Source organism: Solanum stenotomum, chromosome 3, assembly GCF_019186545.1.
Source record: "Solanum stenotomum isolate F172 chromosome 3, ASM1918654v1, whole genome shotgun sequence".
Lineage (NCBI taxonomy): Eukaryota > Viridiplantae > Streptophyta > Magnoliopsida > Solanales > Solanaceae > Solanum > Solanum stenotomum.
Window position 1 is genome coordinate 26182067 of NC_064284.1, and position 11718 is coordinate 26193784.

At 32.1% G+C, this 11718-nt stretch overlaps 3 protein-coding genes across 3 annotated transcripts in view; all 3 read left to right on the forward strand.

Moving 5' to 3' along the window:
• The window catches only part of LOC125859487 (protein yippee-like), a 164658-nt gene that overhangs the window by 66633 nt on the left and 86307 nt on the right, over window positions 1-11718 (forward strand). The window lies entirely within an intron of this gene.
• LOC125858812 (uncharacterized) lies at window positions 3279-4153 on the forward strand. The gene is made up of 3 exons (XM_049538606.1): window positions 3279-3620; window positions 3729-3990; window positions 4050-4153. Exons 1-3 carry the CDS (start codon window positions 3279-3281, stop codon window positions 4151-4153), a joined length of 708 nt encoding a protein of 235 aa, XP_049394563.1.
• LOC125858813 (uncharacterized) lies at window positions 4211-5724 on the forward strand. Its single transcript, XM_049538608.1, has 3 exons — window positions 4211-4639; window positions 4756-4941; window positions 5227-5724. Exons 1-3 carry the CDS (start codon window positions 4211-4213, stop codon window positions 5722-5724), a joined length of 1113 nt encoding a protein of 370 aa, XP_049394565.1.

Genomic DNA, 11718 nt, shown 5'->3' on the forward strand with positions numbered 1-11718 from the left:
GGGTGATCGATGATCGGGATGAAAAAATAAAAATTATATTTTAAAAACAAACCTAAATTATTATTTTTTTAAGGGAGTTGGGGGCTGATAGGGGGGCAAATGGGGGGCGAGGGTAGTGGGTGGGGGTAAAAAAATAAAAAATTGAAATTAGAAATATCTTTTAAAAACAATTTTTAATATTTTTTGGGAGGGGGTAGGGGTAGGGGTGAAGGTGGGGTAAAAAAATTGAATTTAAAAATAAGATTTAAAATTATTATTTTTGGGGGGAGTGGTTGGGGGGCTGGTTTGAGGGTAGAGACAATATAAATTGATTTTTTAAACAAAAAAGTAATTGTAATTTGAAGTTGGAAGAGAGGTTTGGAAAATGTTTCCCTTAAGTTTTGAAGGGAAGTCATTTTCCTTGAATTTGAGGAATATGAGTTGATTTGGAAAACATTTTCCAAAACATTTAACCCAACCAAACATGAGAAAATTGGAAAACATTTCCTTCATACCAAACACACCCTTAATCTTTGTTGCCCTAATTTTCTAATGCTACTAAATTGTTGGTCCATTGACCACTGATGAAAACAAACAACAACTCCAATTAAACATCACAACACATTTAAGTTCAGTTTCTCATGTTGCCCAATATATCTAATCAATATTGACCCACTGCTTGAACGGTTAAGTACATGTTAAATCAAACTTAAAATTTAAATTAAACCGAAAGTATAACGTACGATATATTTAAACTATTTCCAATAATACAGGGATATATTTGACCCTTTTCCCTTTTTAAATTATAGAATCAGTGCGACTTAAAAAGCGAATGACACACAGTAATAAATATGGTTAACTAACAAATTACATAGTTTTAAGGACCGTGCATATACTAAAATTGCAAGTGAAGGTATTCCACCAATACTCAGCTATTACAGCGGATTCAAGATTTTTACCAAGGGGGTTTGAAAAATAAAAAATTAGCGCATGAAGTTTGAACTTGAAATCTCAAGGTGGATTCATAAAAAAATAATGTCATTTTAATTTTAAACATTGATATTTACTCAAATACAAGAACTACAATACACCAGAAAGAAAGAAAAAATAACTGCAATACAAACTTCACTTTCAAGCTGTTTGAAAAAAAAGTTACCTGTCAATTCATGTTTGTTCAGCTGATGAAGACTACAACTATGGTGATTGCCTTTTCATACCATGGCCATCACCAATTTATTTTTTCCATCCGGTGTCTAAAGTCCGCATCGAAGCCCTGACTAAATTCAGATCGCACACTGCAGGACCCGAGTGACACTCTCAACAAGATTTTATCCATACTTAGGACTCGAACCCCAGATCTTTGATTAAGGGTGGAACAGTTCCACCACTGCACCACAACCCATGTTAGTAGCCGTCACCAATTAATGATCATGGACTTGGTTAAATTAGAGGTCTCATCGTAGATTCATATGTGGATTATAGGTGTACACCAATCTATCTGGTTTTGGCGATCATGGACTTGGTTAAATTAGAGGTCTCATCGTAGATTCATATGTGGATTACAGTTGTACACCAATCTATCTGGTTTTGGCCCTACACATCTATGACCCATTTATTTCCTAATGATGGTGACGACTAATCAGTTTGCATGTATCCTGATTATTTCACTAGATACCTGCATAACTATACCCTACATAAAGACGCCTTTCGTGGAAAGAAGTTGAAACAAAATACTTTAAGAGAGTAAAAAATTCAAATGTGTCTCACACAACTAACGTCCCACTGTAAAAAATTTCACCATGTAAACACCAATCAATTGGAACTTCACAAACAATATAAGTTTTAGAAGTTGACAAAGTGGATGGAAAGCTGCTAAAGTTGTGAACAGGCTGATGCAAAGGAGCTAAAAATGATAGAGCAGTCCAGCAGCCAAGGGTTAAAAGTGTTTCTGGGGCTCTGGCAAAGAGTAAATTTCACCATTGTAACACGTACGTTAGCACTGAAGGCAAAGAAGACGAGACTTGTTATCTGTTGTTTCATTAATAATGTGTTGTGATTACACAACGATTAAACATCAATCCACAAACTAAAATTTCATAATTCCAACAACTAAATCCATCAACAAATATATTATTTCAAAATTTAAAGCTAAGTGTCAACACTAGATGGACACAAATCGATCTTGCAAGAAAATCAATTTTGTCATCAATAGGATCAACTAGTGTTGGTACTTATGCTTAACAAATATATTATTTCTAAGTTTAAAACTAAGTGTCAACACTAGATGGACACAAATCGATCTTGCAAGAAAATCAATTTTGTCATCAATAGGATCAACTAGTGTTGGTACTTATGCTTAATATTGAGTATATGCAAATTGATATTGGATAACTGATACAATACAAGTTGGTTAGAGTTAGTTAAAATTGTTCATATTTCACATGAGTTAGTTAGACGTTTGGTTACTTAAATTAACCATAGTTAGATGAGGTGGTTATCATATAGGACCACTATATATACATATATACAATTAGTTGAGTAAGGTAAGTCATTGTAAAAGCATTTCCTCTCTAATTCATTATTCAATTTTTCTCTCTGCAATGTCTTCAATTTCTCTCTGAATCTAGAAGTTTCCAACTGGAATTGTGAATCTAATTGTAAATTCAACATGGTATCAGAGCAATCTGTATGAATCTAGGAGTTTCTCTACTGTGTTAGTGAAGAACTGAGAGATTCATCAAAGACCAATTGCTGAATTTTCGAATTTGTATCAACATGACGACGAAACCAGATCACAATCATCCTCTGTTTTTGTCTTCTTATGATGTAGCTGGTGCTGTTCAGATTGGAATTCAGCTCACAGGGATGGAGAATTATACTCTTTAGAGTAGAGCAATGCGTCTGAATCTATTGACTCGAAACAAGTTAGGATTCATTGATGGACTTGTTCAACGTGATANTTCACATGAGTTAGTTAGACGTTTGGTTACTTAAATTAACCATAGTTAGATGAGGTGGTTATCATATAGGACCACTATATATACATATATACAGTTAGTTGAGTAAGGTAAGTCATTGTAAAATCATTTCCTCTCTAATTCAATATTCAATTTTTCTCTCTGCAATGTCTTCAATTTCTCTATGAATCTAGAAGTTTCCAACTGGAATTGTGATTCTAATTATAAATTCAACATGGTATCAGAGCAATCTGTATGAATATAGGAGTTTCTCTACCGTGTTAGTGAAGAACTGAGAGATTCATCAAAGACCAATTGCTGAATTTTCGAATTTGTATCAACATGACGACGAAACCAGATCACAATCATCCTCTGTTTTTGTCTTCTTATGATGTAGCTGGTGCTGTTCAGATTGGAATTCAGCTCACAGGGATGGAGAATTATACTCTTTGGAGTAGAGCAATGCGTCTGAATCTATTGACTCGAAACAAGTTAGGATTCATTGATGGACTTGTTCAACGTGATGATTTCAAGGAAGCTTTTGAAAAACAGGACTGGGATCGTTGCAATGCAATGGTGATTTCGTGGATTCTGAGCAATGTAAGTAAGGATTTAGTCAGTGGAATTCTTTTTTGTTCAAGTGCTCATCTAGTTTGGACTGACTTGAAGGAACGATTTGACAAAGTTAATATGTCAAGGATTTTTCATCTTCACAAAGCAATTGCCACCTTAACTCAGGGAGTTTCTCCTGTCTCTGTTTATTATTCCAAATTGAAAGATCTTTGGGATGAGTATGACTATTACTCCACCTCCTGCTTGTGGTATGACTCTATTACTCCACCTCCTGCTTGTGGTTGTGCTAAATCGAAAGATTATACTGATAGCTTGTTGAGGCAAAAGTTGTTGAAGTTTCTAATGGGATTGAATGACAATTACAGTCAGGCACGTAGTCATATTTTGATGATGAATCCCACTCCGAGTGTGAATCAATGTTATGCAATGATTATACAAGATGAGAGTCAAAGAGTGTTGTCTGGTGAACACTCTACTAGTGGTTTGTTATGGATCTAATTGCATTATTCTCACATAGATCTGGAAACTCTATGAGCTTAGGTTCTCAATCGAATGGAATAGAATACTCAGGAGGCTCAGGAGGTCCTGCCAACTCAAGTGGTGATTCAGGTGGGACTCGTGAGAAATCCTCCATTGTATTGTGAGTTTTGTAACGTGAGAGGTCACTCTAAAGAGGCTTGTTTCAAACGCTGCATTGCAATATGAAAGGCCACACTAAGGATAATTGCTACAAGTTAATAGGATATCCAGCTGATTTCAAAGGGAAGAAGAAAGTCACTGCAGCTTCTGTTATGTCAACAACACCTCCACAACACAATGCTATTACACAGGATCAGTATAACCAAATCCTTAAGCTGCTGAACAAGCCAGTACTATCTGATTCCGCTGCTAATTCTCAGGCTTACAATGCTAATTCAACAGGTATTTTTGCTAGTATTGTTTCACATTCTATTTTACCTACCAAACATGAACATTGGATAGTAGATAGTGGTGCTACTGATCATATGGTAGGGAATGAATTATTGTTGAACACTAGTCTGACAGTTCCTAATTCAGGCAAAGTCCAACTTCCTAACGATGATTCTGTTATAGTCACACAGTCTGGAAATTGTCAATTAGAAGGAGGTGATGTAATTCACAATGTGTTGTGTGTTCCTAAATTTCATTTCAATCTCCTGTCAGTGTCCAAACTGACAAGAGAATTGAACTACTGTGTATTATTCTTTCCTGATTTTTCATATTCTAGGACCTCTTCACTGGGAAGGTGAAGGGGATTGGTAATGAACACAATGGCCTTTACACAATGAGATCACCAATAGCGAATGAAGGCAGTAGTTTTAAAGCTTTGGCTGTGGCAGATTGCAGAGAAGAATGGACTATTTGTCATCAAAGATTGGGACATGTGCCTATGGCTGTCATTAGAAAGCTAATTGTAGTGAATAATAGACATACTCTAGTTTTGAAACATTGTGATGTTTGTCCAATTGCCAAACAAACTAGGTTACCATTTTAATCCAGTATTAGTAGATCTTTGCACTGTTTTGACTTGATTCATATGGATGTATGGGGACCATATAAGGTTGCTACTCATGATAATATGAAGTTCTTTCTTACTCTAGTAGATAACCATTCTAGATGGACTTGGGTGTTTCTAATGCATCTTAAATCTGATGTATGTGCATTACTTAAGAATTTTCTGAATATGATTGCAACACAGTTTGGCAAGAAAGTAAAAATGTTCAGGTCTGATAATGGAGGTGAATTTTTCAATACACAGTGCAAGGAATTGTTTAATAGTCGTGGCATAATTCATCAAAAATTTTGTTCCTACACTCCACAACAAAATGGGGTTGTGGAGAGAAGGCACATGCATATACTTGAAACTGCTAGGGCTATCAGATTTCAAGGACATTTGCCTATTAGGTTCTGGGGTGAATGTATTCTGGTTGCTGTGTTCATAGTCAATAGAGTTCCTTCTACTGTTCTAGGGAACAAATATCCTTATTGCATGATATACAAGAAGCAAGTTGATCTTTGTTACATGAGGACTATTGGTTGCTTGTGTTATGCAACCAACTTGATTAAGGGTGACAAGTTTGGAACTAGAGCCATTAAGTCAGCCATGTTGGGTTATAGTAGCACCCAGAAAGGTTATAAGCTATATGACTTGGGGGCTAAATCTATCAATGGAACACATCTTTCCTTTTCAAACTAACAATGCAAGTACTCTTGGAGATCTTGTTAATGATGATAAGTTCTTGATTTCCATGAACCAATATTCTGCTCCTATCATACATACAATTCCCACTCCTACAACTGTGGTGGAAGCAGACAGTGAACATGAAGTCCCTGCAGTTGTGGTTGATGATGTAAGTGTTCCCTCTGATGAGAACTTAGATGATGTTCCTGCATTTATAGCTGATGGTGTAAGTATTGCCTCTGATGAGAATCTGGAGCATTCTCCTATCATACTGAGCAATCCTGATGAAATGTTGGCTCCTTCCAAAAGAACTTCAGGTAGAACTAGTAAGCCTCCTATCTGGCAAAAGGACTTCATTACTGGAAAAAATTCTAAGTCTGCCCTTTCCTGTTTGTACCCCATTGCTGATAGTATTACTTACAATGGTCTGTCCAAATCATACCAATGTTATGTGGCTCAGATGTCTGCAGAGTCAGAACCAAAATGTTATAACCAGGCTATTAAGGATGCAAGATGGATAAAGGCAATGAAGGATGAGATTCAGGCCTTGGAGGACAATAGGACTTGGAAGGTTGTTCCATTACCAAGTGGGAATAAAGCTTTGGCTGTAAATGGGTGTTCAAAATTAAATACAAAGCTGATGTTACACTTAACCAAGTTTTTCCAGATTTTTGAATTCCTTCCAAAAAAGACTATTTCCGATTTTAAGCCTCTTCATAGTTATTTCAACTTACCGGATGTTACAGTATTCTAACTTTTTATTTATAAAACTATACAAAATTGTTAAACTTTTTTAAACAATCAATTGTAGGTGTAAATGAAACTTTAGTATTATGCTAGCAAAATTATGATTAATAGGAACATTTTAAACAACCGACCTCCGAATGTCGCTTTTACTAAAAGTATTTGGATGGAATAAAAATACCAACCTCATGAGCTCAGTATTTTATATTAATTTATTTTTTAATTTATATAAAACCGTCATCCGGAAGACGATTAATTTAAAGTTAATTGAAACTATTAATTTATTAATTTTATGGAAGTCACTATATAAATATTTTAATGAAAATTAATTTAATTACATACTATTTAATTTTACTGACTTTCGGAAGTCGGTATTATAATATTTTTTATTTTTTATTTTACACAAAATCGTCCTCCGGAAGACGATTTAAATAAAATTAAATCAAAATGTTTCTCAATTTTGTTTTTCATATTTAATTGAGAAAAAATAAAATATTGTTATTTATTTATTTTATTTAATACCGACATCAAGAGGTCGGTTTTTATTGTAATTCAATTTTTCCAGGAAAAATTCTGACCTCCCAGAGGTCGGAATTTTATTTTTCCGCTTTATTTTGCACTACAAGTAGTCGATTTTTTTAAGTTTTTTTAATTTTTTATTCTTTTTAACAATATCGACCTCCGGAGGTCGGAAATTACCGATCTTCATTTGAGGTCGGTAATTTTTAGATCGGTATTCACTGATTTTTTAGTAGTGTATTTTTCATAACTCTTGTATATAGGATGAAATGAAATTATCCAGAGATGGAGATTAATGAATTTTGAGCTATATGTATTGATTATTCTTTATTTTTTTTAGGTGCTTAAGAAGTAATGTTTCTATTCTATTATTTCCTTTTGAATTGTTTATGTTTTGGCAAAACTAATTATATGTATAGGAGGACTTATGATTAAATGCAATTTTCTCCTTATTCTTTATCTTTTTAAATTTTTTCTTTTGCTAGATAATTTTTTATCTTATTTAATCATATTTTGTAGATTATAGGAGATATATCTATAATGAAAATGATTAGATATTCTTGCATAATTTGATTTTACAAGGTAAAATAATTTGATATGTCTAATATAATTACAACTCTTTCTTTGTTGAAATCATACATTTAATATTATTTGTTTGTGTTCGTGAAGATATAAATCCTGAGTTTTTTTTAAAAAAACATTTAATTTATTCTCTTCAGACCTCTATGTAATTCTTAGATAATTTGATTATATTATAATGATAACACTCTTCAAAAATATTATTTGTTCAGATAAATTCATCTCTTACTTTTTTGTTGATAATATTATTATATTGTGTTTGTGGGGTATAATATTTTAAAACATAGAAGCAGAAAATGAGTCAATGGATATCGATATGCTACTTAAAGAAATATGTACATATACTTTCATAGTCCGGTGGAACAATTTTTATTAACAAAAAATGATAGAACATGAGAATTTAAAGTTAATTTATAATTTTGAAAATACAGTTGATTTTATTAAAAACAAATTATTTATTAATGTGTAAAATTGCAATCTTTAAATTTTTCCTTTTTGTTGTTTTTAAGGAGATTTCAAGTTGTTTATTAATAAGTCAAGTTGCAGTCTTTATAGTTTTCATATTTGTTATTTTCATGAGCTCTCAAGTTATTTCAAAATTGCGATTAATTTATATTTTTAAAAATACAGTTGGTTTCCTTGCTTTCTATTTACTCTAATTCTTCGATACATAAAATTGAATCATTCATCAAGCTCCTCTTTTTTAGACCTTAACAGCAATAACATCATCTTATAACGCTACATATATTATTGTTCTTGAAATCCTTCTAATTGGTATTGAGCTTACCTCCACTTTTATTTTGTCGTTGTTTGTTATCGAACGATAATTTTAAAAAAAGTTACTAAACCCATTGAATATAGTTATTAATTTGATAAATTATGATACATGGACATTTGGACATAAAGTGAGGCAATGACTGCATAATAATATATTAAAATTATTAAGATAAAACGTATTGAATGGGCGGGTCAAGACCCAACCCATTTTTAAGCTCATTGGAATCCAGCTCATTTTAGCCCAAAGTAAACTTTGGCGAGTCAGGACCCAATCCAATTTCTATTTCAATCCATTTTAATATCTTTAATTTCAATTCAACCCGTCTATTTGACACCCCTGACTACATTATAAATAATCGCTTGATGCAAGTTGACTGAATGTTATGGCATATCTCATTCCATTTGGGTGCGTGACACTAATTTTATTTAAAAGACAAAAGAACAAATCTTAATCCTATATATTGCCAATGTAATTAAACAAAATCTTATATATCCTTATTACCATTACCATTTACCACTATTTTTTACTTTTTCCCTTTTTCTCTAAATAGAAAAACATACTAATAAGGCAAATAGAATAATATTAAATAACAAAAGAATACACGATTGAACAACGATAAAAAAATATGTAATATAAGTAAATGAAGGAAATTGGGAGAGTCCAATACTAACATAACATCAGATTCACATTATTATCATATTAAATATAGCTCCAATAAGCAACATAAAATATCAATATTATTACATATAAGAAAAACAAAGACATAAATATATATATCCAAAGCTATATATATGTCTTAGTAACGAATTAATAAAATCAATAAGCAAATACATTTTTTCTTTCTCCCCTCATTAGAGTATGTTCCAAAATTAAAAATAAATTATAGTTAAATGTGAGGTATATTTAAATTCAACACTGGGGCATATCAGGAGGGGGAGGAAGCAATTTCTCTTGAGAGCCTTTTCCATCTTTCACAATGAATGCCATTTCATTCCCCAGCTTACGTGACGTTCTAAATGGCAAATGCATAAACCATACTCCTGTCACATAAAACAATAAAATTTAAAAATTGCATATTGTTAATTAAGAGTTTGAATTATATATATTGACGACGTGATTTAATTTAATACAATAAGTGTTATATAATTAATTTACTTGAGCATGTAGTAGTTATTTAGTTAACAAGAATCCATGCATGAATCATGATATCATATAAAATAAAGTTGAGTTTAACTTCTAAAAATAACTATATGATGACTTGTTGTGAAATGCACTATTCTTAATTTTATTCAATCCCTATGATGTGAGTGCATTTATCCTATAATGATTTGTGGAGGTTGAGTCTTTGAACTCTCAATGAAAGTTTGTTCTCGTATGAGTGGGGTGTCAAATTATAGGAGCACCCTTGACAGATTTCACCTATGTGAGTGTGAAAGTAGGTCGCTTTCTATGAGAATGAGCTTATTCTCAAAAACACTCATGAAATTGGGATAGCAAAAGGCCGTAATGTGCTGGCTATTAAAGCTTATGTCAACACCTTGATTATTGTGTGTAAGTAGTGATACTTTATTTCCCTTAAGCAGTCATAGTTCAAGTCTGAGATCACTACTGACTCTGGAGTAAAGGTTATTATTTTACTAAGTGAAGGTTCAATGCAGAGCACACCTTCATTATGCATAATAGTCTACCCTCAACTAAGTTATGAAGAATTCTCTTATCTAAATATTAAAATGAGTGGGGGATTGTTGGTGTGACATTTTAATATTAATAAAAATATATTATGTCACATTATGTATTATGTTATGTCTATTGATGGACATTACATTTGTGTCTCTTTACTCTCATCAATTGTGGAAGAAAGTGGTCATTAGTTGTTGGTAACTTATGTAACCACCAACTCTTCATTTCACCCATTATTCCTTCTTCATGTCTTGTAACTTATGTACCATTTGGGCCATTCATTTGGCAAATTTACTACCCACTATCTTCCTATTCATTGCAAGGAAGAATTCATCACCTATAAATAGTGTGGTCTTCCTTGTGTTGGGGAGATGCAGAGACAACAAGAGATGTACAAGAAAATATAGAGTGAAAAAGATGAGTAGTATTATATTGAGATTAGTGTAGTGAAAGAGAGAGTTGAGACTTAGAAAAATATTCTAAGTCTTCAACTATATTCACTATACAAAAGAGAGTAATTATATGTTGAAGGAAGGTGTTCTTTTTGTGGAGCTTTGAACTCTTCAACTAATACGGAGTTGCTTGAGTTGTACGACGTTGTTGGATTGTTGTATCCTGGAGGGGACAAGTCAAGAGTATTACTGCTGGATCAATGTAGATTATGCGCAGTGGGCTTGAATCTCCTTAAAGAGAGCGAGATATCTGCGCCTCAGCCTAAAGATTTAATTATACGTTTTTGTTCATTTTATTTCAACTGTAATATTTTATATTTGTGGTATATTACACCAACAATGTTTGATACTTTTTTTTAGTAGTTTAAAAATATTGCTCATAATATCACTTTTTAATAATTATATCATATATTTTGAAAAGTTAAATCAGATACATAAATCTATAAGCTTTCAATGTCTTGTATCTGCTTATGGTTAATGTATCTAAGTTGTTAATGTCTTGTATCCGATTTTCATGTTAATGCATCTAGTATGTATATGAATCTGGCTACCGTGAAAATACCTTCACCATCACAGTTTTGATCTGGAATAAAAATGACTATTGTTAAAAAAAAATATAGATCAAGATTCGAAGAAATAAAATTGAATTAATGGAAAGAAGAATATTTTATACACTTTTAATGTTTCTCAAAAAAGAATGAACGAAATTCTATATTTTTGGAATTTTTTTTGAAGTTGTTATGTTGCAGATCCTCAAAAGTTGTTAACAATTGTAAATTACTCTATAGATTTGAGCAAATCAATTATAATCATTTAATTCAAACGCTTTAAAACATGTATCTCGCTTCAATTGTATCTGAAACAACTCAATACATGTATCCGACCACTGAAATCTTATATTAAATGTAATATTCCAAACTATATGTCATGAATATAAATAATTAGTTCCTAAAGTAGTGAAATTTTTGTAAGTTGCCCGTAAAAATTTGCAGGTCTAATAAAGAGGAGGGNGGATGCTGGCTTCTAAAAAAATTATCACATAATAAACAAGTTTCTTACCTATTTTCTTGATACGTTGGCAAAAAAAAAACATATAATCCAAAAAACATTTATATATATATATAAATCACTTTGTAATTTTAGCCAAAAGGCTGAGAAAGTATATATATATATATATATATATATATATATTGTTATCGGTTCAATATTTGATATACAGGCTAACATATAAGGGTGTTGGTCTAGCTTGCTATATGT

What these genes read in the sequence shown, in the direction of transcription:
- LOC125858812 (XM_049538606.1), top strand. Translation starts at nt 3,279, where the DNA reads ATGACGACGAAACCAGATCACAATCATCCTCTGTTTTTGTCTTCTTAT. An exon ending in TGAAGGAACGATTTGACAAA is followed by an intron (nt 3,621 to 3,728) that starts GTTAATATGTCA and finishes CTTTGGGATGAG; the next exon opens with TATGACTATTACTCCACCTC. An exon ending in TGGTGAACACTCTACTAGTG is followed by an intron (nt 3,991 to 4,049) that starts GTTTGTTATGGA and finishes CTATGAGCTTAG; the next exon opens with GTTCTCAATCGAATGGAATA.
- LOC125858813 (XM_049538608.1), top strand. Translation starts at nt 4,211, where the DNA reads ATGAAAGGCCACACTAAGGATAATTGCTACAAGTTAATAGGATATCCA. An exon ending in GTCAATTAGAAGGAGGTGAT is followed by an intron (nt 4,640 to 4,755) that starts GTAATTCACAAT and finishes TTCATATTCTAG; the next exon opens with GACCTCTTCACTGGGAAGGT. An exon ending in CTGTCATTAGAAAGCTAATT is followed by an intron (nt 4,942 to 5,226) that starts GTAGTGAATAAT and finishes ATTGCAACACAG; the next exon opens with TTTGGCAAGAAAGTAAAAAT.